The sequence below is a fragment of the Neolamprologus multifasciatus genome, chromosome 20, assembly GCF_963576455.1.
Source record: "Neolamprologus multifasciatus chromosome 20, fNeoMul1.2, whole genome shotgun sequence".
Taxonomy (NCBI): Eukaryota; Metazoa; Chordata; class Actinopteri; order Cichliformes; family Cichlidae; genus Neolamprologus; species Neolamprologus multifasciatus.
In genome coordinates this window covers 4,632,274-4,655,098 of record NC_140458.1, presented here as the reverse complement: position 1 = coordinate 4,655,098, position 22,825 = coordinate 4,632,274, and the positions used below count along the sequence as shown (strand labels likewise).

At 38.4% G+C, this 22,825-nt stretch overlaps 2 protein-coding genes and 1 long non-coding RNA gene across 4 annotated transcripts; 2 read left to right on the top strand and 1 right to left on the bottom strand.

Moving 5' to 3' along the window:
- Window positions 1-868: 868 nt before the first annotated feature.
- Window positions 869-7,644, top strand: LOC146494159 (uncharacterized). Its single transcript, XM_085145988.1, has 6 exons — window positions 869-4,065; window positions 4,281-4,457; window positions 5,373-5,474; window positions 6,649-6,686; window positions 6,770-6,913; window positions 7,287-7,644. The coding sequence occupies exons 1-6, from the start codon at window positions 3,786-3,788 to the stop codon at window positions 7,449-7,451; spliced, it is 906 nt and encodes a 301-aa protein (XP_085002114.1). The 5' UTR covers window positions 869-3,785; the 3' UTR covers window positions 7,452-7,644.
- LOC146494158 (uncharacterized) lies at window positions 7,644-17,598 on the top strand. Its single transcript, XM_085145975.1, has 7 exons — window positions 7,644-9,155; window positions 12,223-12,570; window positions 12,759-12,911; window positions 13,424-13,534; window positions 14,219-14,253; window positions 14,336-14,482; window positions 16,326-17,598. The coding sequence occupies exons 1-7, from the start codon at window positions 9,113-9,115 to the stop codon at window positions 16,512-16,514; spliced, it is 1,026 nt and encodes a 341-aa protein (XP_085002101.1). The 5' UTR covers window positions 7,644-9,112; the 3' UTR covers window positions 16,515-17,598.
- On the bottom strand, window positions 11,549-22,039 carry LOC146494157 (uncharacterized). 2 transcript variants are annotated; one of them, XR_014871543.1, is made up of 4 exons: window positions 21,393-22,039; window positions 12,994-13,502; window positions 12,813-12,899; window positions 11,549-12,268 (listed from the first exon to the last, which is right to left on the bottom strand). It is a non-coding gene; the product is annotated as an uncharacterized LOC146494157 (long non-coding RNA). The 2 variants fall into 2 exon arrangements; XR_014871544.1 differs by having other exon boundaries at window positions 12,817-12,899.
- Between the last annotated feature and the right edge of the window lie 786 nt (window positions 22,040-22,825).

The following is a 22,825-nucleotide window of genomic DNA, read 5'->3' as shown; positions in this document are numbered from 1 at the left end:
TTATTATTTAAAGAGTTTAATTTCTATTGTTTGCCCACTCAAGGTTTATAGGGATTTTAAGAAGTATTTAGTTAAATTACTTATTTAGTAATTAAGTTACTTTTCTGACACAGTAATTAGATAAGCATTTTAAATACAATATTGACTAAGTAATTAGTAATGAGTAATTAATTACTTTTTTAAAGTAACTTACCCAACACTGCCCCCGACACAAACAGAGTAACATAGTGTCAGTGGTCATGAGAATTTGCATAATTATGATGACGGAACTGACCTCCCAGCCCATTGTTCCTTCAGTGGGCTGGTTTCAGTCATTATGCAAATGTATTGTTTATAAGATTTGGGGAAACCTGCAGTCAGCTGAGACTGAAGAAGTCACTTGGATGAGTGACGAAACATTTCTCCCACAAAACGCTACGTCCAGATGAACAGATTCAACTTTTGGAGAGACAAGGGGAAGCAAAAGTAGACACACTGACATAGCACACAACACTGTCACAGTAAAACAGGAAATACGACACATACGCACAGACACTCAGAGCTTCAGACAACAACATAACACAGAGACAAGGGTGACTAGATGTGAAATGTGGGATCAGGACAAGCTAAAGACAAGATAAACAAACCCAGGAATAACAATCATCAAAGAATTTCTTTTCTTTCTTTTTTCTTTTTTTTTTTGCCTGTCCTGTTTGATTCTTTAGACATCAGAATTATTGTCTGAAGCCCAAGAAATATGCCCAACAGATTTACTTTACCAAGTACATGTTTGCCAAGGAGCAATACTTGTTTCTTGACCCTGAAAATAGCCTGCCTGATGTCAAAACATGAAATAAGCAGAAAAAGTATCCCTTTTGTTCCCATACATTTTCTGCACGCAGCAATGAATTCTGTTCACTCAAATTCAGCTTTTCTTTGCTCAAAATAAATTTCTCCTCAAAATGCAACACTTGCACCTGCAAATTTTTTTTACGTGCGCTCAGAATAGTGGCACAAAAATAACGCCATAGTAAACCAAAGTTTATATATTAAGTGAAAAAAGCAAAATATGTTGTTTAAGGTTAAAATCAATTATTTTTGCAACAGCAAATATGATAGTTAAGGTATCATTTTTAGAGAAAAAAGCGTTTGACTTTTTAAAGAATGTCAATAACATTCAGTAACTTCAAGCAAAATACCTCCTGGTGATGCAAAATGAGTGGGTCGTGAGTTAAACTTCTCATGGCAAGCAACTAAAGCAACTACCAATGAGAGTAGAAATGAGAATATTGATGATTAACCTATGACAGTATAGATTAGGCAACCAGAAGCTGTAATTTCCACTAGGGGCTGAATGTTAGCGGCAAAGTGATGCACAATGTGAGTCACTTCCTGTGTGAATGCTCTTTTACTTGTTTTGTAATCACTGCCTACAACAAACTCACAGTTTGAAGCCACCAGGCTTCTGCTGCTGATGTTCTCATGGTAGGAGTCTTCTGTGGTCACTGTTTAAGTACCTTGATAACAAAGCAGTCAAGGTTTTATTGCCACATCCTTTCTGAGTACTTTTTCCTGATGATGTGCGTCAGTTTACCAACTTGTAATGTGACGTCCAGGAGAATAAAGCACCATTCAACAAAGCAAAAGTCATCTCAAACTGGTGTCATTAACACTTTGTTAAGCTTCAATCACCAGAACACTTTAAAAATACAGTGAAACAGAAATTTCAGTGTCCAGCTGACAAAATCTGAAGAACTTCAATTGCAGGATTCATTATTTTCTCTGTGAGAAACATATTTATTACTCAGAAAAAAGAAAAGATTGAATTTTTCATGCATTTGTGAATCTTATATGCATTATGCCGTGCAAGTGGTCCAACCACTGTGTGTCGGTTTGACAGAAACTTTGCAATCTCATCTGTTTTACTGCTTTATGGCAAAAGTTTTATATGAGAAAAAAACAATTATATATCTTGTACGCCAATTCAACAACCTGTCTGCATCAAACTCATTAGCCACATGCAGCGAGAAGCCAGTGCGTACACAAGAGTGTCTGCTTTAAACTTTTGGCATAAACATAATTTCATAAACACAGCAACACAGATGAGATGCTTTTTAGGCAGAAAATGAAATGAAAATTAGCCTATGGCACATTTAGAAGAAGTTGTGTGTGTGTGTGTGAGACCTCATTATTGAGAGAAGTTCCTGTTTTGTGAGTTAAGAAGGAAGAGAAACAGCATTAAACCATCAGAGCCTCAAGATGAAAGCCTGTCACACTCTGGTCTGCTTCATCATCCTTAGTGAGTAAATTCTAAATTTTAATTTTCGTGTTCTCTTTCTTTCTTTGTTGTTTGCATCTTTATTTTCTGTTTATTAAAAACAGAAAATGGTGTCTGTTTATTAAAAATCAATCACCAGGTTTGTTTGTTTGTTGGTTTTTCATGTTAAATCATTGATTTATGTTGAACCACAAACTGTTTCAGTCTTTCTTAATTTTCTTCTCTTACATGTTTGTTTTGTGGTGTTTAGAGCTGGAAACATGTAACTTGAACATACAGGTCACTGAAAATAGAAGTTTTAAAACAATAACAAAAAATGTCTGTGAAGGTTCTCAGTCATCCAGGTCATCGTAGTCTAAGGAGCTTGGAAAGAAAAGCGTCTGGACTTCTTTAAGTTGCTTGAAGATGTTTCACCTCTCATCCGAGAAGCTTCTTCAGTTCTAAGGTCAAATGGTGGGGAGTCCCAGATTTAAACCTAGTGGGAGTTAATCCAGTTTTGATATCTCTTCCCAGACTCCTTAACGCCCACTCACATCCTGGGCCATCTGACCTCAGGAAATCACATGATAGGGTGGGGCCAGGTTTCACAATGAGCTCACCTGAAACCCTGGCTGATTGTGACCCACACTCGTTTTCACACCTCGGCTCATATGATTAGGTAGAGGATCATCAGGGGGTCCTTTTGTCCCTCTGTGGGGGGAAACTCCCACTGGGTTTATATCTGGGACTCTCCACCATTTGACCTTAGAACTGAAGAAGCTTCTCGGATGAAGGTGAAACGTCTTCAAGCAACTTAAAGAAGTCCAGACGCTTTTCTTTCCAAACTCCTTAGAATAAAAAAAAAATCACATAAATAATATTCTTTAAGCTGCATTTTGCTCCTTAGTTCTTGTTAGGTTCATCCTAATCTCATATGCAGAAATGGCTATTCTCATTTTTGTTGTATCTTTTGTGAACGTTGCCCATACCAAAACTCACAGGTGTCTTTTCATGTATAGACAGTCTCACTGTTTTGCCAAATACAAATGTATCCAAGCAAACTAGCTGGAAATGTATATTTAGACACAACTAAATCCTACGAGCATTTTCGAAACCCCACATGCACCTGGTTCCTCTTTCTTGAACTAATGAGGCTTCAGTCAGTTTTTTTTAGGCTCACAAGAAAAACCACAGCATGCGCGTTCAAAAAATGAAAATTTTAATGTTGAGCAACAATTCCAAAACCTTTTCCACGATAGAAACAATTATTATTCAATACACTGTAAAAAAATATGGAGATGAATACATCAATAGAAGCAAATGACACTCAAGTAACTCTCAGTCAGCAGATGTTTGTGTAGATGTCAGAATCAGGAAGTTAGTTTTTTAAATTTTTTAAATATTTAAATAACAATATGACGAATTTAACTGTACACTTAAAGCACATAACGATCTGTCTTTATAGGATGATGGTAATTAATGACTGCTAATCTTTTCAGCAGCACAGCAGGATGCTCTTGTCAATGCAGAAACACCCAGACACAGAAAAATGGAAGGAGAAGACGTCACACTTGAATGCAGCTTCTTTATCCGTGGGAGCAGGAGGCTCTTCTGTAAGGAAGAATGTGAAAAGGGAAACATTCTGATTAATACAACTGCTGACACATTTCAGAGCGGCAGATACAGCATTCAGTATGTCAATTTTTTTTTTAAATATGATATTATGTATGTGAAGATCACACAGCTGAAACAGTCTGACTCAGGATGGTACACGTGTACTTTGGACAGCACTTTGAAACCAGGTTATTTTGAGATAATTGTCACTGAAGGTAAGTCTCTACAAAAATTGTATTCATATTTCTGAAGATGTGAACATATTCACATCTCATTGGCAACAACATTTCTTTCAACTGATCTCCATTCAGTCATTTTTTTTTTAATATAAGCTTAGCGTTGCCATAAAACACCTGTTAACCCACATTACTCGCATGCAGACATACAAACTGCAGGATTATTTTTGTACTGATTGTTTCCTTGTTCACAGCTGTAAAAACTTCAACACCAGGCTCTACTCCAAAAGCTTTTTCATCATCAACCTATCTCCTATCAACCTCAACAGCAGCAACAACAACACAAAGTTTTAACTTCAGTTTAGAAAGCGCTACATCTACATCCTCCTCCACTGAAATCCTGAACCGTTCTGAGACACCTGCAGGTCCAGGTATGGGTTCATCTGTGTATTTATCAAAAACCTCAACCACATTCAAGAGCAGTGGAAACATCACTCGGACATATTACTGACTACTAAAGCGTAAACATAACGTGTAAACTTTAATTTATTAATGGGTCCTTATCATAACCTTATAATTACTAATGATGTGTTGTCATTTATTTGATATTGTAATTTTAAGCACAATGTACAAAATGAGTAAAGTTTTCAAACAAATAAACAGTGCAAGAGTTAAATGAAGAACTCAGGAACTGCACATGAACAGCTGAGTGAGATCACGTTTGACTTCCTTAAAGCACCATGACATGAGATCTAGATGACAGATGTTATAGACTTCCACTTCTGTGTGGTTACCTGTTACTGTGTGGCCATATCTCAGTGTTTTAAATGTGGTGTCAGGGGATAGAAAAAGATCAAATGCTTTATACATTCTCTCACGTCCATTTTGGAAGTTTCAACATTCTTCTAGAACTTTGCTGACATTTGTGACTCCTTATATTGATCCTATGACTATTGTGCCATCAAAAAGTAGACACAAATGCAGCGGGGAAAAGACGGCACAGAACTGGCCAATCACAATAGCTGTGGGCTACGTCGACCTGACATTACGTTACATTTCTCGCGAGGTGCATGCAAGCTTTACGTAAAACATTAAACTTCACAGACATGCACACAGGACAGCCTCATTTGAGGCATGGTTGGTACTGAATGTTTTAACCAGATGGAGGATTCAAGTGCAACGGTAGAAACTGAAACCTTATCTGAAAATAAATGAACATTAGGAGGACCTAAAGTAATTTCATACAAATGAAATGTAACTCAGAGTATCTGTGTTTTGTTTGTATAATTCATTGCCTAATATTTCAAGTGTGACAGTAAAAAGAAATGTGTTCTCTTGAGGTGCAGATAAGCCGCTTTATGTGATTCTGATTCTGGTCATTATGATCACCCTCTTATCAGCTGCTTTGCTGATTTTCTATAAGAAGACGAAGGCCATTAAACCTAAAGGTGAGTCTGCAGCAAACCTGTGTATTTACCACTTCAGAGCAATGCAAATTTATTTCCTGCAGATTAACCTCAGGGTTAACCTTAATTACGTTTTTATACTGCACTGCAAAAATTCAAAAACTTACCAAGTATATTTATCTAATTTCAAGTCAAAAATATCTCATCGCAGTTACAATAAGACACAATCAGCTACACAGTAACACTTCAGTGAGATATATGAACTCGTTTTTAGCATCTTGCATCTTGGATCTGAAGAATTTTCACTTGTTCCAATTGCAGATTTTTTTTCACTTATTTCTTACAAAAAAATATTTTTTTTTATTGTATTAAGTGAAAAAAAATCTGCCAATGGAACAAGTGAAAAGAGTTTTAGGATAGTTAAATGCTTATAGAAAAAAAATGTTGTTAAACTGTTTGCTGGCAACAGAAAAACAATCAAAGAATAAAGTTGAGTCTAAGAATCTTTATTTATTCCTAATTCTCATCAGGCAAACTCAGAGACTTTCAACACAACTGAAAAACATTAGACTCTTATATTCTCTCTGCAGAGGTCTGAGAGAGGCTCCTGGAATAATTTCAGTATTTTCTGGAGAACTGATTGGTCAGTAGGTGGTGATGTCAATCCTGTTGATTTCTGATCTGGAAAAACCTGCTGTGACAACATCTGATTGTTTGACTGAAAGCTGTTCAGCACAGAGTCACATTGACCAGTTTTCATACATTGCTAAACAATCGACTTAGGAAAATTCAAACTCGTTAAAAGAAAAATGATGTAGTGACGGAGGTTTTAACTTCAGTAGACATATCCATGTCTGTGACTCTCAGATGCTTCTACACTAGAAGCTGGAAGTACTAGACTGATACCCACTGGGTTGACTTATTAAGATGTTAGGATATATGAAAGCTGACAGATGTCCCGGTAAAGCTGAACATTTCAGAAGCACAACATCTGCACAGCTGGAAAAAAAGATGCAAGATGTAGCAGATTACAATCGTCATGAATTAAGTCAAGTGTGACTTGGCTGTGGCACTGAATACATCTTTAAGATTAAGTTGAAAGATATTCAGTTTTCATTCTTTATATTGTTCCCAAGTTTAGTTCCTTTTTGTAGTTGGTTGTAGTTCCTGGAAGGTGTTTAAGCCAGATGTTTGTGTTCTCTCCTGCATTTTTCAGGACCTCCTGTAGAAACAGAATACGCCAATATCACACAGGTTAGTTTTAGAAATTATGAGACACGCAGTCTTCATTACCTTTTGATTTTTATCAGTTGGCCAGTATGTTCTCTTTTTTCCAGAATAACCGATTGTGTGAAGAGATAAGAGACGGCGGTTCGCTTCCTGTGGAAGTGTCTTTAGTTGATGCCTTTCCCAAAACCTGCCAGCGAGCTGGCGTTGAAAACCTCGAACTTTACAGCCTCGTCACCTATTCTCAGAGTAAAGTAAGTAGATGTGTGGTCTGACTGGTCAGAAACCAGAACAAACCTGTTTGGGTAGTGTCATTAGTAATCATTGATAGGATATTTTCTTTCTGCCAGCTAATAGTAAAAAATAAAAAATGTCCAAATTCAGTGAACACGCTCTGGTTCACGGTTATTAGGCTTGGCTAGTTTTTTTTTAAGTCCAGGACAAATCCTTTGTTCCTAAACATGATAATTTAATGCAATAGCTGAGGTTGTAGGTTGTAGTGATTTGTTTAGTTTCAGTAAAACAAGTTTAATAAAGCAAAAAAGTTTTCTTTTTCACTCCTGTTTTATCTGCTGGATGGGTTTATTTTTTAAGTACGTTTAAAGTTTAACTTCACTTATTTTTCAGGCTGAAAATGACACAGATGAAGTTGATTACACTGAAGTGGATTTTTCCCACATTTCTGTAACCAACAGCGCCCTCTGTGGTAAATCGGGTGATGTTGTCTACTCCACACCTCAGATACACGCTAGCCCCAGGAACCACGTTAAAGATGCTTCACCTCCTCTGTAAAAAGCTCAACACCTGAAGAGTCTTGCACTGTCACTGCAAAGAGAATAGAGGTTGCAGAGGGGCGTAACAACGTGTTTGAGAAGTGTTTTTTCACAAATGATTCAAAGTTTAACTTGGAAGCCACGGCGAATGCAGTGTGAAACAAAAGACTTCACATGATGTGATGATGGAACAGAATATTTATGTTTTATTTACACTTAAGCTTGTTCACTGTAAAAGCTGTTTGTTTATGCTGTTTTGTACTGACAGTAGCTGAAAGTACTTTATGAATAGTTATAATAGAGTAAACAAGGATACATTTCTCTTAGCTACTGCATTTGAAAAACGACCTATACTGTCTTCTTTCAGTTTGGTTCTGTATTCTTATTTCACTGTTCTTACTTCATAGGAAACATATTGTACAGTGGGCTGAATTCAAAAGCCAGTTTATCTGATTGATTATGTTCACTATGTAAAAAAATAATCTAAATCTAAAATATGCAGTCATTGTCATCAAAATCTTTTTGTTATAAACCTGCGGTGAGTTATAAATATTTTTAATAACGCAGAGTATCGATGTTGACCTTTGTTTCCCTCTGGTGGCTGCTTCTTTTAACCTCTCACAGCACACAGTACTTTAATGAATGTTACACTATGTTCCTGAACTTTTGCCTCTTTGTGCAAAAGAGGATTTCCTGTACTACAAAGTTTTACTTCTTAAAGTTTACCAGGGTATATCACCATGGTAACCGGTATTAAACCTAACCTGCCCTGGAGCAGGTATTCTTCTAGAGCTGATCAGTTCAACAGATGTTGGTTTCATCGTTGCTGAAAGATCTCTCAGACCTCTGTGTGTGGATATTAAAGAGTGTAAAGTTTACCAGTACACATTTTAAAATATCCTCTTTCCCTAATGACTATGCCTGTTTTAATCCCCCCACAGGTTACAAACATTTTTATGTATTTATTTACTTTTTGGTTTTGTGAACTTCAGGAATGTATTGAGAGGTGTCCATCTTTAAAACAGGAAGCTGATGACTCAGCTAAAGGTTGAGTCATCTGTCATCTCATGTTCTTCTGCATTTCATTTTGAATTCTGTTTTATTTTAATCCTTGCTCTCAGACAGTTGAAGACCACCGACACTGCAACTGAAAAAAATAAAACTATTTTAAATATGAATATATCTAAATACTCAATTATATTCCCATTTTCTAGTCTTTACTTAATCTTTATTTTTGCTGCCTTTCTTTCTATTTCAATTCATTATTTTTGTCCTTTGCGTCTATAAATTCTTTCTTACGTATTCTTTATTAAATATTCGTTGTAAATGAATATCTTCAGTGAGCAAAAAGGTTGAATTCATAATCTTTGTGACTTTCTCTTTTGATTATTTTTTTTTATTCATATCCATCCATCATTATTTCTACAGCAGCGCATCACGTTCTTGTGTTGAGCTTGCTAGCCATCTGGCTTGCGGCTTTGTTTAGACTCCAAGGATGTAAATCCAGCCTAACGCAGCTTTAGAAGTGATGAGACACAAAAGCTAAACCAACACAGAATCCTTCGCTCTGCAGTTCAAGAAGTTAAAGCAAAGGGGAGAAGTGTAGAGCTGTATGACGTGTGGGGGAGGGAGTCCATCATTAAGAGAAGTGAGAAGTTCCTGGTTTGTAAGACGAGCAATATGAAGACAGTATGTGGCACTGTGGTCTGTTTCATCTTTCTCAGTGAGTAAATTTTTGTATTATTACTCCTTCTTGCATATCATTGCTTTATGTGGTTAAATATGTTTATTGGAACATGACGTTTGTTAAAAATATGAGGTAACTTCCCCAAATATAAACCATGTAGGAACATTTTTTAAGCATGGCTCCATTTTTTATTACCTAAGGTTATCTTTTTTTTTTTGCATTGCAATTCAATATTTAATAAAATATCCACATATATACTTTTTTTTTTAAGAGTAGTGTTATAGTTGAGATTTTTTATGGGGAACCGACAGTTTACAGTATCACTGTTTTGCAACACTGGGAAAACTAAAAAAACTGGGATTAACATTTGGACTGTTGGAGCTGTTTCGCATCTTTGATGAACAATTGTAAAGTTTAACAGTGTTTCTTTGTCAGTGTTTGTAGTTAAACATGTTCAGAGGTTAAGTGCCTCTGAAAGTACAAGTTAACTTCCCCATTTTTATTTAAACACGACTTCAGTTTATTTTGTTTTTCAATAATTTCACTTCAGTTTTTTTTAAAGAAATTATCCTGATTTTCTTGTATTGTTGTTGAATATACAGCCAAATATCTGCATATACTTGTTTTTTATTTATTTTATTTTAAGGATGTATTTATAGTTGACAAGTACACACTGATGTTTCAACCTCACCGCTTTGCAACACAAAGGAAGGAAACAAGGGAAACTGGTCTTAACTGGTTTGTGTGTTATTCTAGTCTGTGCGTGTGTGTGTGTGTGTGTGTGTCAGTCAGGGGTAGGACGTAACAAATAAATACATGTAGCTTTGCTTAATCAATCAAGATGACAGAAAGATTATCTGTCAGACAACAACAGTGATTTTTAGAAAAAGGAAGAATTGAAGATGATGAAGAAGAAGAAATTCACCTGAAATCCAGAGTCCAGTCTTTGTTACATGGGACTCTGCTGGACCAGTTATAGCAAGATGGTTTAATCAGAGTCTTACAGCAAGTTTTAAGATGGACATGAGACGCTCCAAAACAACCACATCAGTAACAGCAAATACAGAACTATGCATGGTGTTAGAAGAGAAGTGGATGGGTTTACAGTCGTGTGTAAACAGGGTGAAAAGAGCTGGACTAAGAACGCGGCCCTGCGGTACTCCTGTGTTAATGGTGATAGCAGATGATGTAAGGTTGCCCACCATGACCTTCTGTGGTCAGGGTGGGCATAATCAGGGTTAAAACTGTTACTGTTGTGCAGGACATAAAATCTTACTTCTTTTCAACCCAGGTGCCATCTACTGGGAAATGCTCCCTGATCTAAATTTTGTTCCTGATAAAGCAGCAACAAAAAGAAGAGCTGCAACATGTACAGACACAGGAAGACATTATGTCTTCACTGCCTGCTACATTCGATCCTTTTCAGTTTGCCTACAGGCCAAACCGACCCACAGACAACGCAATAGCCGCACACTGCCCTCTCCCACCTGAACCATAAGAACACATATGTGTGGAAGCTGTTTATTGACTAGAGCTCCACTTTCAACCCTATTAATCCATCCAGGTTCATGATGAAGCTTTGGAATCTGTGGTTCATTATGCGACTGTATCCTGGACTTCCTGAAAGACAGACCACAGGTGGTACAAATCCGTAGTGCTGCATCATCCACACCAGGGGTGTCGAACTCCCGTCCTCGAGGGCCGGTGTCCTGCAGGTTTTAGATTCCACCCTGGGTCAACACACCTGAATCAGATGATTAGTTCATTACTAGGCTTCTGCAGAACTTCAAGACATGTTGAGGAGGTAATTTAGCCATTTGAATCAGCTGTGTTGGATCTAAAACCTGCAGGACACCGGCCTGGACCTGGAGTTCAACACCGATGCTTGTTAACAGTCTGAATGGCCCACAGGAAGAAGGTGTTTGTGGTGGTGTGGGACCTGATTGACCTGACCCACTGCAAGCAGATGGTGGGTGGGCATCAAGGGGTCACCTGTGATGGCCCTGGTTTTCGTGAGACAGGAGGAGCTGCCATGGCCTCCAGGGGTGGCAGATGAAAGGTGTTTCTCAGTTATGGCCCCTATGTAGAGCACTCTCTCCAGACGAGCGTTACAAGGCCAGCAGCAGTTTCTCGTCCGGGGTTGTTCTTCCTCAGGACACAAAGAAAGTGCAGCCACTGTTGGGCCTTCTTCACCTGAACGCTGGTGTTGTGGGTCCAGGTGAGATCAGTGGAAATGTGGGTTTCCAGAAAGGGGGAGACAGATTCCCCCCGTTCAACATTTATAATCAAAGGGTTGTGGATCTGTCTGTGCCTCCTGAAGTCCATTATGAGTTCTTTTGTTTTAAGGATGTTCAGCTTCGGGTTATTTTCTGAGCCTCAGCAGGAATTATTAGAGAGGAGCCTATTCACGGTGGTGTTCATTGGTTGGATTGATGCACAATTATGTGTGTACATGGAGTAAATTAGGGGGCTGAGAATACAGCCCTGCGGAGACTTGATGCTGAGTGACAGTTGGGCGAAGAGTTGGAGGCAGTCTGACTGACTGAGGTCTGTTTGTGAGGAAATCTTTGATTGAGGAGCATTTGGCAAGGGGAACACAAAGGTGGATCAGTTTGGTGGTAAATTATGTTTAACCATTCTTTGCTTGAAGATGATGCAACAGCAATGTTATTTTTTTCATACTTGTTAAATACGAACCATAAAAGAAACAACACTGCGTGAGTGTTGATATCCCGAAGTCTCTGAATGTTCAGCAACACATCTTCATTTTACGTGCGGAGGTCGGAAAAGCGGATGAAGATAGATTCTGAAACGAGTAAAACTCAAGATGATATTCTAGCTTTAACACAAAACTTCAACTCTGAGTCTTCTTCAGCTGATGATTTGTGGAGATATTAGGAAAAAACATGACATTTGCTGTTTGTAAAATTACTTTACTTTGCAAGTAAAGTAAGAATTTAGTGAATTCAACTAAACATTTATGACCGTTCACATGAAGTGAATAAAAGTGAATAAATTCAATTAAATTAAATGTACAAAAATGTATTAGTCATAACATATTACAGGGTACATATTAACTATTGACTGTTCATCATGTCTACAGCACTGCACGATGGAAACTCTGGTCAAGTCAATAGAGGAATTCCCATCTATAGAAGAATGGAAGGAGAAAACATAAACGTCGAATGCACATTTTCTTACTCTGGCACCAAGAAGTTCTTCTGTAAGGGAAAATGTGAAAAAAGAAATATCCTAATTGAAACAACAGGGAACGCAGCTAAAAATGGCAGATACAGCATTAAGTATGTAGAAAAAGGTTTTCTGTCATCTGATATTCTGAATGTGAGCATCGCTCGGCTGAAAAAGTCTGACACAGGACCATACATGTGTCATTTGACCAAAACTTGGGATGGAAATCTGAGCCATGAGTTTTATATTCTTGTCACAGAAGGTGAGTTCCAACAAAAATATTTTTTTTATGTCATTGCTTTACATAAACTTAAAATTTAGTTTTTATAAGTTCTACTGATGACCACAAACTAAACCTTTTATGCAAACACTGAATCTGCTTTAAGCATAATTATTTAATTATATAAGATTGTTGTTTGTATACTTCAACTTTAACATTTCTGTCATCAGGCTCAACAACAAAAACAGCAACAACATCAACAACAAAAACAACAAAAACAATACCAACAACAGAGACTTCAGTCTTCAGCTCAGAAAGTGCTGGAGTTTCATCAGTCTCCCCCAAAACCTCAAAACAGCCCCAGAGATCGCCTGCAAGTTCAGGTACATTATACATTTTATGTTTAATATGTAATATACTGATGTAGATATGATCTCGGTTATTCAGACCCTTTTCCATTAGTACCTGCACAGACTTGTTACGGTTCGGGTACCAGGCACTAAAATAGTACCTGCTCGGCCGGGTTTCCAAGAGATCTGAACTTGGCATCACTCGATGAGTTATGATAGCACCTTGTTCACAAAAATCAAAACCACCATTTTTGAAACCCGACATTGAGGGAAATGGCTACATTTGGTCCCCCGACTCTGGCGAAAAGCCACAGACCAAGCAGCAGGTGTGTCGACATCCAATGTTGCTTCATGTTGCGTAATTACATCATGGGATGCTCGCGTCACGTTGCTATGACAATGACCTCGCACATTAGGCAGTACTTGACTGTCATGGAAAACCAGTCAATCTGAGTCAAATTTTGGCGAGACATTGCAAGTCAATCCGAGTAGATAATGAAAAAAATCATTAGACTCTCTGAGTAAAACAAATGTGTTCTTTTAAGCTGCTGCAGGTATGCTTCCTTATGTGGGTCTGTTTCTGGCCATTATGATCATCCTCTTCTCGGCAGCTTTGCTGATTTTCTGCAAGAACAAGAGGGCCAGTAAAGACAAAGGTGCACACACACACACGCACACGCACACACTGTCGTGAAATCGATCAATGTAGAGCAGTGAGACAAACCACGGAGGCCCCAGAAAAGTGCAATCAAACGATGCGTTTATTAACACACAGGAGAAAACATCAGCATATGTCCTCTGACCAAAATACATGTTGAGAACACTTATAAAGCAGTGGGGTATACACCCCCCCCCCCCCCCCCCCCCCCCATGGCGTCAATCACAGATTAAAATAGGTTAAAGACGTTAGTTACAGTGAATGGTACATCTTGTACATCTTTAATGGCTATAAACAGACATAGAACTTCTCTTTTCTATAACACCTTCCATACAAGGTAATAAACTTCAAGCCCTCGGGGTCTCTGGGGCTAATTATTGACTCTGGTCATCTGTTGCCAAGTAGATTAAAATACAGTTAGAAGCTAAATGAGTTAAGGCCTCAGGCCTGACACATTCCTAGATTATATGTGTTATATGTATTGTAAGCATGTACACACACACACAGAAAACCTGGTTTTGAAAGGTACCGAAAAACATAAAATGCATTATTTATCTACCTCGGAGATGTCTGTGTGTGGAAGAAAGAAAAAAGTTTTTAAAAGCAGAAATGAATGAAAATAACAGAGTTTCTGGTTTAATTCTTCAAATGTGGCTCATTTTTTGACCTGCATGTATTTCAGGACCTTTGGAAAATGAAAATGGTGACATCACACAGGTGAGTTACAGGAATTCTGAGACACCTGAGCTTCATTACTGCTTGATTTGTATGAATAACCTGGGTTCTTCTTTCTCTACAGGTGAACCAGCTCTATGAAGAGATCAGAGAAATGGACACTTTGCCTCCCCTGGGTGTGTCCTCAGCTTACACATACCCCAAATACTCCCAATCACATGGATTTGAAAACATAGACTTCCACAGCCACAGCACCCCTCCTCAGAACACAGTAAGTAAAATTGTGGTCTGATTTTAAGCTTTGAGGTCAGAAATCTGTATCTTTATATTAAATTAGGTAACAGTTTGAGTAAAAAAGTAATGAGGACCTCAGGTTATGGCTGAGCAAGTACAGCGTCAGCAGATTAGAAATAGGATTTGATGGCGGGGCTACGTAGGGCCTTGGAAAATTCACAAAAAAAATCTTCAAGTCAATTCTCAAATGAACAGGTCACCAGTGAAAAGAAGCTAAAACAGGGCTCATGTGTTCTCTATTTTTGGTTTTAAGTAAGAAGTAAATGGCCTGCATTTGTATAGTGCTTTACTTAGTCCCTATGGACCCCTTTGCACTTTACACTACATTCAGTCATTCACCCATTCACACACACTCACACACTGGTGATGGCAGCTACATTGTAGCCACAGCTGCCCCTGGTGCGCACCGACAGAGGCGAGGCTGCCGGACACTGGCGCCACCGTCTGACTGTTGCATTTAGGATCAGCTGTAATTTCTTTAATTGGGTCGTTCGCTGCAGTGAGTTTAGGAATGTCAATGGGAAAGAGATGTGCAGCTGATGAAACCTTCACTGATGAAATTATGTTCACTATTTGTTCAAAATGTATTTCGAGAGATGATTAATCAATTTGACGAAGATTTTGGAGGAAGTAGTTAGTGTTGCTGTTGATTTGTTCTGCATCAGTAAAGTAGCTAGCTTGTTTTGTACACTGTATATTCAACAATGTCGAGAATAACTGAGGATGTTAGAAAGATTTGGGACACAAAATGTGGATTTTTACTGTTTATGCATATATTAAGAGCAGAGCAGGCTGTACCTGCTGTGGAGACTCGGGTCTTTTGGAGTGAAGGGCCCACTCCTGAAGACCTTCTATGACTCTGTGGTGGCCTCAGCCATCTTAATAATAATAATGGATTGCATTTATAGAGCGCTTTTCGAGAGCCTCAAAGTGCTGTACAATTCCACTATTCATTCACTCTCACATTCACACACTGGTGGAGGCAGCTACAGTTGTAGCCACAGCTGCCCTGGGGCAGACTGACAGAAGCGAGGCTGCCATATCGCGCCATCGGCCCCTCTGGCCATCACCAGTAGGCGGTGGGTGAAGTGTCTTGCCCAAGGACACAACGACCGAGACTGTCCAAGCTGGGGCTCAAACCGGCAACCTTCCGATTACAAGACGAACTGCCAACTCTTGAGCCACGATCTTTTACGGTGTGGTCTGCTGGGGCGACAACATCTCTGTCGGGGACAGGAAGAGACTGAACAGGCTGATCCGGAGGGCCAGCTCTGTTCTAGGATGCCCTCTGGACCCAGAGGCATGACTGACAGGAGAATGGTGGCTAAGCTGTCATCCCTGCTGGACAGCATCTCCCACCCCATGCAGACTCTGACAGCACTGAGCAGCTCCTTCAGTGGCTGCAGCACCCACGATGTGGGATGGAGAGATTTTGCAGGTCTTTCCTCCACTCTGCTGTCAGAATCCACAATAAAGACTTCCACTGATCAAACACACACAAACCCACACATGTGCACTACTCTTTTTCTGGCATCGCTGTATTATTCTGAATTGTATATAGCATTTGTATTCTATTTTATTCGATTGTATATAGTATTTTATTTTATTCTATTCTATTGTGTACAGTATCTTATTGATATCTTATTCCAGTGTTTTTCTATAATTTTTCTGTGTAACTTTGCACTGTCCACTGCTGTAACAAAGCAAATTTCCCACGCGTGGGACTAATAAAGGTTATCTTATCTTAAATAAATCTATAAAACTTATTTGATTAAAAAATGCTTTTAAGAAACTAAAGTTTGTTCTCACTTTTCTTTCAGGCTGAAAACAACTCAAGTACTCTTCATTACTCTGAAGTTGTTTTTTCCCACATTCCTGCCACCAACAGCGCTCCATCTCGTAATGCAACTGATGCTGTTTACTCCACACCTGTGGTACATACCAGCCCCTCCAACCACACCAAAGATTCTTCATCTCCTCTGTACTCAGCAGTTAAAAAACGGTATTAATGCTGCCGATGGCACCTTCCCTCTCACAAAGATCAACAGGTGATCGTAATTCATAGAAAATGAGGTTCTTTTCTGCTTATTTAAGCGAACTGAATGTTCAAACTATTAGCCTCGGATTAATTTATTTAATTACTTAGTATAATCTACTTTAACTTAACAGATAATTGATTGCATGCATACTTTTTGGAAACTGGAGTATTTTCCATTAACAAATACAGGAAAACCCAACTGACATGGAACATCTATTGCTGAGTGAGAGCATGCAGTGGTCTCAGGTCAGTCAGCAGGTTGTTCTTGGAGAAACATCCATAAATGGAGTTAGCAAAACAGCTTCTTTCACATGTAGAAATTTACCTCAAGTGATTTCTTTCTTGCCCAAACCCAACAAAACTGAGACTGAAAAGTGAATAATGGCATGAAAAGCTGCAGAAAACCCAAAAACATTCTGTCAGAAAACCCTAAAGACAAGTCCACTAGAGACAGTTTCTGTATACTTTCTGTTGGCAATGTAAACAAGCAAAAAAAAAAAAAAAACATGGGTGAATTTATTTAAAATATTATTTTAATAAAGCTTTTGGGACTGCACTCTTCTTGCCCCATTATCCAGTGTTTTCTATCATGCTTGGCTCCCATAATCTCTATAATACATGATCTTATTGTGAAGCTGATTTGGAGGGTTCAACAAATCCAAACACATGTTAGACTTTAATGTGAAGATGCCTAAATCCACAGATGAAACAAAATGCAACCTGCCATAAAAAAACAAATAAATGAGCAAAACACCAAATTGAATTCTAGGCCCCCAGCTTTGCTCACAACCCTGCTTGTTTGTGTAATTTTGTACTGACACAGACACTGAAAGTACTGTGTTAATTGTTTTTATAATCTTAAAAATATCACAGTTCTGTGGGTTATTGGATTTGCACAAAGATCTTTGTGTTCTTATTTTAGTTTGCTTCACTGTGCTCAACCTGATTTTTAAATCTTAATTAAAATAAACATGAACATCGACAGTTTTAACTGTATGGTCTTGATTGTTTGCAGAATATTTTTATAAATAAAGGTACATGGACTGGTTCTTATATAGCAATTTTTACTCTATTTGAACACTCAAACTGCTTTATACAACACGCCTCATTCACCCATTCACAGACATTCATTCTTTTTTCTACATCTAAATGGTTTCCATCCAACATTTACACACATTTATACTTGTGCATGTTTCTGCTATTAATTCACTGAAATACAAACTGTCCTCTAGTGCAAATGTAGTAGTACAGGTCCTGTTGTGCCTGGTTATTTTCCCCTCTGCAGCTGTATTGTAACAAATGGTGAAGTTTTTATTGCTATTGTAAACGTATTTATGGTATAGCGTCTGGTTCTGTGCGAAGTCAGATGGAAGAGGACTGTGCAGTGTTGTACTGCAAGACCTCCCTGTTCTATGTGGTGATGACCCAGCTATAAACCTTACCAGCATCTACAACGCTGGTATTTTTCCCAGTGAGGAAGCACTACTCAGGGGTAGGCAACTCCAGGCCTCGAGTGCCGGTGTCCTGCAGGTTTTAGATCACACCCTGGGTTAACACACCTGAATCAAATGATTAGTTCATGACAGGCCTCTGGAGAACTTCATTAATGCTGAGGAGTCATTTAGCCCTTTAAATCAGCTGTGATGGATCATGGACACATCTAAAACCTGCAGGACACCGGCACTCGAGGCCTGGAGTTGCCTACCCGACTACGTCATAGTCGATGGATCAAAAACTGATCAAGTCAAAGGCACCACCTAGTGGCGATGTATGAGAACTCAGAAACAGTGGTGTCGTAAAACAAATTTTCACTTCCATCTTTATTCATGAATGGATGCAAACACACCTTTGCTGCATTCATAATTTTAACAAAAATGAATTGTCTGCACCACAAGTTTGACTGAACAAGACCAGCAAAGTTGGAAAAGAGAATATGTGTTTGGTGCAGGTAATCTCATTTCTAAAATCAAAAAGAGGAGGAGAAAAAAAATCAAGCTTTTAAATTTGCGTAGAAAGAACAAGAGAAAAAAAGGTTTGCCTTCAAATGTCAAACTACAAACTGCATCACAAAGCCACAGCACTGTCTAATAATAGTACAGACAACAAGACAGCGAAATTTATTATAAACTGCGTTGTTTGCAATGACTTTTATACAGAGGGACAAAAGGACCCCCCTGATGATCCTCTAATCGCCTGAGCCAAGGTGTGAAACTGGAGGACACAGGCTGATTGGGACCCACACCCAGTTTCACACCTTGGCTCAGGCGATTAGAGGATTAGAGGATCATCACTAATATTTGGTAGGATATTTGGTAGGATTAAGGTCCTTTTGTCCCACTGTGGGGGGAAACTCCCACTAGGTTCAAATCTGGGACTCTCCACCATTTGACCTTAGAACTGAAGAAGCTTCTTGGATGAAGGTGAAACGTCTTCAAGCAACTTAAAGAAGTCCAGACGCTTTTCTTTGCAAGCTCCTTTGATTGTTCACATAAGTTTGTGACTTTAATATCAGAGAATTTCTGTTTTTTTCCACATATTTTTCGTTTTTCCTTGAAGTAATATTTTCACTTCATGCAAATTTTTAGATGACTGCTTATTCAAACTTCTTATTGGGAATTGTTTTAATGCAACTTTCCTTGTGAAATCCCATGAAAATATAGTTACATCAACATAAGAAGAATGTGACAACTCGAAGGCAAAAAAGCTGTTTTGATAAAAAGGCTACATTTAGTTTTGACTTTTATAAGATTGCATCATGATGTTTTTTATTTTGTTGTTATTTTAAGTAACGCTTCATCTGGTGAACAAAACAAAAGCTCACTGGCACTAAAATAAGTTTCTCTGAAACCCAACGATTAATTTGTGAAGCAGGATTTCATCTCATCCAGGTTAGCCCTGGGTTCAATTTTCAGAAATTCAAATTATTAATTAGAGCTAAGGACTAATCAAAACTCACTATTGCATTGCTACTTTTTGTACTACAGCATAATCAGCTGATTCTGTGCTATTTCCACCTAATCACGTTTATCTTCACAACCACATCACTCCTTCCTTTGTTAACTTATTTTTCTTTAGAATTTTTTCTTAATAGTTTAATAATTATTCACCATTTACTTTACTACTTTTGTTTTTGTCATTGCACTATTTTTTATCTACATTTGACACACAAACTACCCTGTGTAGTGTCTTTAAATGTCCATCATATTTCCATGAGATGACACATAAGCCAAGGGATGTAACATTGTGCATTGGCCTCAATATACAGAAACAGGGATATTTTTGAATAGCACAAAATGCACACAAATGAAGGGTTTGTATTTTTCTGAAATATTACTGATGACATTTGTTTCCTATGGATATAATTATCATTATAGTTAAAACAGTAATATGTAATAATAATAATAATGGATTGGATTTATATAGCGCCTTTCAAGGCACCCAAAGCGCTTTACAATTCCACTATTCATTCACTCTCATATTCACACACTGGTGGAGGCAGCTACAGTTGTAGCCACAGCTGCCCTGGGGCAGACTGACAGAAGCGAGGCTGCCATATCGCACCATCGGCCCCTCTGGCCATCACCAGAAGGCAGTAGGTGAAGTGTCTTGCCCAAGGACACAATGACCAGGACAGAGAGCCCGGGGATCGAACCGGCGACCTTCCAGTTACAGATACGCTTCCCAACCCCCTGTACAATACAGAGTACAGTACTCTGTACTGTACATATACAGTCAATTTCTAGTTTTCAGCACTCAGGTACATGTGTGATTTTGGATGAGGATAACAACGTGAGATCTTTTCAGGGGATAGAAAACATGATATACAATATAAATAAATAAGTAGAAATGCAGAGCTGAAGAATTGGCCTCATCATTAAGAGAAGTGAAAGGTTCCTGGTTTACAAGAGAAGAAGGAAGACAACAGCATTAAACCATCAGAAGCTCAACATGAGAGCCTGTCACTTTTTGTTCTGCTTTATCGCTGTAATCTTGTAATTTTGTGCTTTCTGGGTGTTACTTGTCTTTGTTTTCTTTTAATTAATCATTAAGTTTTGCATGGTTGATGAAACATTTTAATGGTAAACTGTTTTAATATATTTCTTATATAGTTTTAAATATATTGTTATATATTCTGTTTCTTATGTATATTGTTATTTTCTGTGGTTCTCGTTCTCGTTTTTCTGCCGAGAAATGGCTAACTTGTTGTTGAATATCCAATGAAATATCCACCCCTGTACTTGGCTTTTCATTCCACTGAAACACATGCCTTAGAAACGAGTCTTAAAAACAAGGATTAAAATAGATTTTGAAAATATATTTAAAGAAACTAAATGTTAATGTCATTTTCTCTGTTTGTCAAACCGGTTCCTGCTTGGAGCTGATGCACCAACAATGTTACTTTTTTTAAAATGTGAATGATAATGAGAGAAATAGCACTGCACAGATGTTGACACACTGAAGTCTCTAAATATTAAGCAACACATCCTCATTTCACATGCGAAGCTCTGCTGTAAAACACACATTACCTCCCATTGCTCTCATGTAGACACACAAAGATGACAAAGATGATATTTTCTTTGTTCACAGCTTCAATCATTTCGACATCAAACAACACTTCGCAACTTTTTCAACATCAGTATTTCTGTTTTCAGTCTCCGCAACAACAACACAGAATTTGAACTTCCGTGACTCAGCCATGACAGAGAGTCGTTCATCAGGCTCAGTGTCACGGTCCTGGGTCGTTGACCCAGTGTTTTGAGTTTATTGTTATTATTATTTTCCAGTTTCTGCTGTTTTGCATTTGTTCTTATGGTTTGAGTTGTGTGTTTAGTGTTTCTATCATCCCTACCTGTGTCCGTCCTCTGTGTTCTGTTCGTGTCCCCAAGTTGGTATTGTGAAACAGTCTGTGAGTTTCCTGTTTTACTTTGTAGGTTTGTGTCTCGTCATGCCCATTAGTTCCAGCTGTGTCCCCTCCTGTGTGCCATTTCCTGATTACCTGGTGTGTGTATTTATACTGCGTGTCTGCCTGTGCTCCTCGTCTCATCGTCTGCATTTCTCTGCATCATTTTGGTATGTCTCTGTGGCTCTCTGTTCCTTGCTCTGCGTCCTCTGTTCCTTGCTTTGCGTCCTCTGTTCCTTGCTTTGCGTCCTCTGTTCCTTGCTTTGCGTCCTCTGTTCCTTGCTTTGCGTCCTCTGTTCCTTGCTTTGCGTCCTCTGTTCCTTGCTCTGCGTCCTCTGTTCCTTGCTCTGCGTCCTCTGTTCCTTGCTCTGCGTCCTCTGTTCCTTGCTCTGCGTCCTCTGTTTGTTAGTTTCACCAGTTTAGGTTTATGTTTAGTTCTGCCCTCATCTTGGGTTTTTTCACCTTAAATAAATCTCCACTGCCATCTGCATCTTGGGTCCTCTTTCATTCCACCACACGACTGCTTCCCAGCCGTGACACTCAGGTAGTTAGGCGTGATGTGAGCGTGGATCCATCCACGTGTTTATCAAAGCAACTTGTCCCTGTCCTCCTTCAAAGTAAAGTAAGAAATTGTGAATTCAGCTGAACTAATTTGAACAAGTTATGACTTTTCACATAAAGTGAATTAATTGTACACAAAAATATTTCAACAACATATTACAGGGTACATATTAACTATTGATTGTTCATCATTTCTACAGCACTGCACGACCAAACTTTGGTCAAGTCAATAGAGGAATTCCCACTTATAGAATAATGGAAGGAGAAAACAGAGTTAAATGCAAATTTTCTTACTCTGGCACCAACAAGTTCTTCTGTAAGGGAAAATGTGAAAAACGAAATATCCTAATTGCAACAAGCTAAAAATGACAGATACAACATTCAATATGTAAAAAACATGTATTCTGTCATCTGATATTCTGTATGTGAGGATCGCACAACTGAAAAAGTCTGACACGGGACCATACATGGGTCATTTGAGACAGACTGCAGGCTATAACATATGTACACAATAACCTCACTAATATTTGGTAGGACTGAGGTCACGGTCATTTGAGAAGCGTAATGTTAGCTTCCTTTTTTCCAAAACTTGTTTTGAATTGTGTTGGGGATCACGGTCCTGAAGCTTCACCCCAGTTTAATTTAAGTTTAAACTGTCAAGCTGTTGATTTGGGGTGAAGCTGAAATATTTGGATGTAGTCATTCGTCTTCATTATTCGATCCACTTTGTGCGACGTACAGTACCACAGAAAACAGCCCCAGACCATGATGCTACTAAGTGCTGACACATCCAAATAACTTTTGCTTACATACAGTTATTT

Coding starts and splice junctions, on each gene's coding strand:
- LOC146494159 (XM_085145988.1), top strand. CDS start 3,786: ATGGAAGGAGAAGACGTCACACTTGAATGCAGCTTCTTTATCCGTGGG. Junction 4,066..4,280: donor TGAGATAATTGTCACTGAAG/GTAAGTCTCTAC, acceptor CCTTGTTCACAG/CTGTAAAAACTTCAACACCA. Junction 6,687..6,769: donor AATACGCCAATATCACACAG/GTTAGTTTTAGA, acceptor TCTTTTTTCCAG/AATAACCGATTGTGTGAAGA.
- LOC146494158 (XM_085145975.1), top strand. CDS start 9,113: ATGAAGACAGTATGTGGCACTGTGGTCTGTTTCATCTTTCTCA. Junction 12,571..12,758: donor TTATATTCTTGTCACAGAAG/GTGAGTTCCAAC, acceptor TTCTGTCATCAG/GCTCAACAACAAAAACAGCA. Junction 14,483..16,325: donor GCACCCCTCCTCAGAACACA/GTAAGTAAAATT, acceptor CTTTTCTTTCAG/GCTGAAAACAACTCAAGTAC.